This window comes from Miscanthus floridulus, chromosome 18 (assembly GCF_019320115.1).
Source record: "Miscanthus floridulus cultivar M001 chromosome 18, ASM1932011v1, whole genome shotgun sequence".
Taxonomy (NCBI): Eukaryota; Viridiplantae; Streptophyta; class Magnoliopsida; order Poales; family Poaceae; genus Miscanthus; species Miscanthus floridulus.
In genome coordinates this window covers 104,484,513-104,490,344 of record NC_089597.1, presented here as the reverse complement: position 1 = coordinate 104,490,344, position 5,832 = coordinate 104,484,513, and the positions used below count along the sequence as shown (strand labels likewise).

General features: G+C 49.9%; 1 protein-coding gene across 1 annotated transcript; it reads right to left on the bottom strand.

The window, feature by feature from the left end:
* Positions 1–1,183: 1,183 nt before the first annotated feature.
* LOC136524310 (uncharacterized) lies at positions 1,184–2,307 on the bottom strand. Its single transcript, XM_066517729.1, has 2 exons — positions 1,858–2,307; positions 1,184–1,192 (listed from the first exon to the last, which is right to left on the bottom strand). Exons 1-2 carry the CDS (start codon positions 2,305–2,307, stop codon positions 1,184–1,186), a joined length of 459 nt encoding a protein of 152 aa, XP_066373826.1.
* Positions 2,308–5,832: the final 3,525 nt, after the last annotated feature.

Here is a 5,832-nt window from a genome sequence, read left to right as displayed (position 1 = left end):
AAAAATGCATCTAGTGTTTTGCAATATTCTGCTTTATCTTGGTGGGAGTCTTTAGACCCTTCTAATAAACGTCAAACTTGGAATGATATGAAAGATCTTATGAGAGAAAATTTTGTTAATCCATCTCTTGTAATTAATTCAAATGATGAGGTGCATCAACTAGATCAATCTCTTGTTATTCCTCCTGCTATGCCTAATCTTTTGCAGGACAATGTACAAAAGAGTGAGGATGACGTGACAGAAAATGAGATGCTCATAGTCTCATGTGACAATTCAGAACCATCAACTATTACTCCTGCTGGAAATAGACTTGTTATTCATAATGCTAGTGAAGTTGATGAGCCGAAATTGTTGTCTTCTTTAAATACTTTGGGTTACATTGAATTTAATGTTCCGTGTAATCTTAGTTCTTTAGAGGAGAAGCTTTAAGCATATGCTGATTTACCATGGTTCTCTAGACATACATATCATGTTTTTGGTAAATATAACAACCAAGGGCAATATTTGATACAACGAGTTTACATTTGTACAAATCTGAATTCTCCTTTTGTTGTGCAAAGTAATGATCAACTAGAGGATAGTAAAATCAACATTGTTGGTATGCCGTATTCCTCTAGTTTCACTTTTCGAACACAAGTGGAATCGAAAGAAAGGGAGCATATGTTTCTTGTTAGTACTAATCTTTTGCAGGATAGTATTGACAAAGATCGTGTGTATTTCAATCGAGCAGACTATATGTCTGTAGGACAAGGCATGATACAAACCTGGACATATGGTCATATTCTTTCTCACAACATTGTCCATTTAAATTATTTTGGAAACCTCGATTGTCCTCATGTTGTGCAGGGTCGACTTCAAACAAAATCGACGCCGAGGACGGCTTTTTGTCAAGAAAGGGAGGATGATGAGGACATGACCTCCATACATATGACCATGCTTAGAGAACCATATGGAGACCAAGGAGATCAGCAAGGGTGTCTAAGTCAACAAGGAGGCCCGAGGCTAATTCGGTTCGAGTCCCCGAGGTGGAGGCCCAAAGCAACTCAAGTTCGAGTCTGTCTCGGCCTCCAGGACCAGTCTGCCTTAAACTAGTCACCCAGGACGCATCCGGACTCTGTTTTCGACGATCCACATATGGTTGGAAAGCTAATTTGATAAGGAAGCCAATACAAGTGGTTTCATGTCAAACGACCTTCAGAATCAACAGGAATCGTCAAAACAAATCAGCGTTCAGAATCTGCCAGGGTGCTGCGGCACCGTGTTTTAGTCCGTTGGACCGTGTATCGTGTTTGGGCCCATTAGGGGGCGCGTCCAAGGGGTGACGCCCAAGACTCTATAAATAGCAGCCATCGCTCTCCTTAGGGTTTGGGTTTTGTTTAGTTCTTGATTTCCTCGTGAAACAGACATCGTTTTGTTACAACTGTCGCCGCCAAGGCCGCTTGCTGTGAACCAGGGCCCCAGTTCTTGATCTTGTTCGTCTGTGGTGATTAGTCCTTTTGAATAAAGACTTGAACTCCTTCTTGATTTCATAAGCCTCATATTTATTTGCAATTTCAGATTGCGTTCATCCCGTTCTTGCTTGTGTTCTCGATTCGCTTGCAGGAAAGCCTTCTTGGCGAGGTCAATCGCATTCGCGTGGTTGATAACCAATGGAGCAGTGGTGTAACGGTTGCGGGGGTCTGAATCAGTCTTGGTTCGAAGCCTAGATCATGAACGTCGAGTCTCCACCAATCGACACTATCATACCTTTCGGAAGATCGGGCCTAGTCTACATCAGGTGAGGTACTTGATGAATTGCTCCCTCCAATCAGCGACCGGCGAAGGTACCGCAAGTACCAACTGCTTGGCAGGGGGAACCTCTTCGACTTCCTTATCTTCTTTGATAGATGGCGCCAGGAGATCTTGAACGAAGACCCCTAGCAGGATCACGGCACGAGAAGAGCCCAGCTTGGATAAGTGATCGGCGAGCTGATTTTGGTCGCGTACCACATGGTGATACTCGATGCCATAGAATTTTCCTTCGAGCTTCCTGATTTCAGCGCAATATGCGTCCATCTTCTCGCTGGAGCAAGACCAGTCTTTATTAAGCTGGTTAATGACCAGTGCAGAATCGCCGTACACCATGAGGTGTTTGACACCGAGCTCGATGGCTATACGGAGTCCATGGAGACATGCTTCATATTCGGCGATGTTGTTGGAGGCCGGGAAGTGTATCCGGAGAACATACCGGAGCTTATCCTTGGTCGGTGTAATGAATATAATGCCTGCTCTAGCACCATTGATGTTAAGGGTGCCGGCGAAGTACATCACCCAATGCTCGGGGCAAGTGACAGTGATAGGCTCTTGGATCTCAGTCCACTCAGCGATGAAATCAGCGGGCGCTTGTGACTTGATGGTAGGCCTACTTCTAAATTCGATGGAGTAGGTACCGAGCTCAACGGCCCACTTGATGATGCGACCATTGGCCTCCTTGTTGCGGAGAATATCCTCCAGAGGGAATTCAATGACCACAGCGATCTTGTAATAGTCGAAATAATGTCGAAGCTTGCGCGACGTAATCAAGATTGCATATAACAGCTTCTGTACCTAAGGATAACGAGTTTTGGGCTCATTAAGTACCTCGCTTATGAAGTACACTGGATGTTGCACCTTGTAGGTGTGCCCGGCTTCCTCGCGTTCGACGACAATAGCTGTGCTGACAACACAGGAAGTGGCGGCGATGTAGATCAACAGAGTTTCATCTGGTCGTGGTGCTGTCATGATCGAATGCTTTGTTAAGAACAACTTGAGTTGCTCGAAAGCTATGTCTGCTTCCTCCGACTAGGAGAAGCGCTCGAAGGCCTTGAGGAGCTTAAAGAAAGGTAGCCCTTTTTCGCCGAGGCGTGATATGAAGCGGCTTAAGGCGGCCATGCAGCCTGTAAGCTTCTGTATATCCTTGATGCATGTCGGCCATTTCATGTTGGTGATGGTGGAGACCTTGTCAGGGTTAGGTTCGATGCCTCGAGCACTGACAATGTAGCCCAACAGTATACCGGATGGAACTCCAAAGATGCACTTTGAAGGGTTCAACTTCCATCGGTATTTGTTCAAGTTGGCGAAGGTTTCCTCAAGGTCGACGATAAGATTATCGGCGACTTTGGTTTTGACGACCACATCATTGATGTAGGCTTCGACGTTGCGGCTGGTCTATTGGTCGAGGCACATCTGGATGGCCATTTGATAAGTTGCTCCGGCGTTCTTGAGTCCGAAGGACATAGTTTTGTAACAGTAGGCACCGAAGGGCGTGATGAACGATGTCTTGATCTGATCTTCTTCCTTCAGGGAAATCAGGTGATAGCCGGAGTAACAATCAAGGAAGGGGAGCAGTTCGCAGCCAGCGGTGGAGTCTACAACCTCGTCTATCCGAGGCAGGCTGAAGGGGTCTTTAGGGCAATGTTTGTTAAGATCAGTATAATCAACACACATTCTCCATTCTTTATTCTTTTTTCGAACGAGAATGGGGTTTGCTAACCAATCGAGATGATACACTTCTTTTATGAATCCGGCAGCTAAGAGCCGTTTTATTTCTACCCTAATAGCCTGATTCTTGTCTGGCGCGAATCGATGGAGTTTCTGCTTGATCGGTTTGGCGGTCGGCGAGACATTCAAGGAGTGCTCGATCTTCTCCCGTGGTACCCCCGGCATGTCTGTAGGTTTCTAAGCAAACACATCGGTGTTGGCACGTAGGAAGGAGACGAGCGTGCTTTCCTATTTGGGGTCAAGGTGAGCCCCAATCTTCATGGTCTTGGAGGGATCGTCGAGGCCGAGGCCGACCTCCTTGACTTCCTTTGACTTGGTAGAGGCCCGGGGAGGCTCTAGCTCTGGGATCTCCAAGTCTTTGGCAAGCACTGTCTTGGCTTCGGTGACCACGCTAGCCATCTAGATGGAGAGGTCGATAGCTTCGGCGAGGGAGAGACTCTCTGTCTCGCAAGCGTAGGCGATGGTGAGGTTGGCCCATAGGGCCAAGACTCTAGCAGGCGAAGGCATCTTCAGCACTAGATAGGCGTAGTGTGGCATGGCCACGAACTTGGCCAGAGCTGGCCGACCAAGTATGGCGTGGTAGGCTGTGTCGAAGTCGGCGACATAAAAGTTGATATGTTCGACGCGGTAGTTGCTTGCCGTGCCGAACTGAACTGGTAGGGTAATCTCTCCAAGCGGTTTGGAGGCCCTGCCTGGCACCACACCCCAAAAGGTGGAGTCGGAAGGTGTGAGATCGAACAAGCCGAGGCCCAACTCTTTTAGGGCTCCAGCGAAGAGGAGATTCAGAGCGCTCCCACCATCAACGAGCACTTTTCTGAAGAGCACCTTCTGTACAGTTGCGTCGAGGACAAGGGGAAAACGCCCATGTAGGGAATATCCGCCCACTGGTCGGCCCTGCTGAAGGTGATGGGGACCTCGGACCATGGGCGATAGCTGGGGTTAGCGGTGGCGTCTTTCGTAGTAACGGAGAGCACCCGCCGTGCGGCGAGCTTCCGCTCTCTTCTACTCTCAGTGGAGGCGAGGCCCCCGAAGATGGTGGCGACCACCTTATCATGGTCCTGAAAAGCATTGTTGTTGCCCCCAGGTGGTCAGCGACCTCTAGCTCCTTCGTTGGCATCGTTGTCGAGCCTCTTGTCCTAGAACTCTCTGGCCAAACCAATGCAGTCCTTCATCTTGTGTTTGGCGTTCTTGTGAAGAGGGCACGGGCCGTCAAGGATCTTTTGGTACTGTTCGTCATAGTTACGCTTGGCGCGAGGTTGACTGACGGCGGTGACAATGTGTTCTAGCTGGCGGTAACGATTTTGGCCAGGCCTGTGTCCTCCTGTCCGATCACGGCCGCTGTCGTGATGGTAGCTGCGGTCATCGGGGCGACGGTTGCTGTGGCGCCGGTCGTCGGGGCGGTCGTCGTAGCGGTGAGACGGGTGATGAGTGCCTGCATCCTTGTTGAAGCGCACCTCGACTTCCTCAGCGTCAGCGTACTGGTTGGCTATAGTTATCATCTCGCCGATACCAGTGGGCGGCTTGCGGTTGAATTTGGAGCGAAGCTCGTGATGGTGGAGTCCTCGGATAAAGGCGGTGATGACTTCAGCTTCCGTGATGTTGGGAATAGAGCTCCTCATCTCGAAGAAACGTCGGATGTAGCTGCGGAGGAGCTCGGATGGCTTTTGGTTGATGCGACTGAGATCATGCTTGGTGTCGAGTCGAGTACACGTGGCCATATAGTTATCGGTGAAGACTTTCTTCAGCTCTTTCCATGATCCGATGGAGTCTGGCGCAAGGCTGGTAAACCATCTCATGGCAGGTGGCGTGAGCATGATAGGGAGATAATTCACGATGACGCTGGTGTCTCCTCCGGTGGTGTGAACAACAGTGGCGTAAGCTTGTAGCCACTGTGTCGGGTTCATTCTTCCTTCGTAGGGCTCGACCCCAGTGATCTTAAAACCATGGGGCCATCGAAGTGTTCGGAGTGCCCTTGTGAAAGCTGGAGGCCCCTCAAGGTTGTCGATACCGTCGTCTGCGGCGTTGCGGTCAGGGATGGGCTCGAGGGCTGAGTCCAGGTTGCCGTACTCCTTCTCGTACTCCTAGCAACGACACACTTCGTCTTCATGGCGACCGAAGTGACGTTGCTTGATACGCCGTCGCGCATCCCAGAGGTTGCTGAGATGCACTCGAGCGTCCTGTTCGACCTCCTAGTCGTGTTGGCGATAGTGTTCGACGTGATGGCCCCCGACTCCCCCCTGGAGAGGTAGCGACTGGTCGGCGAAACGGCTTTGACTGGGGCGGCGATTGGATCTTGGCGCAGCTGATCAGTGA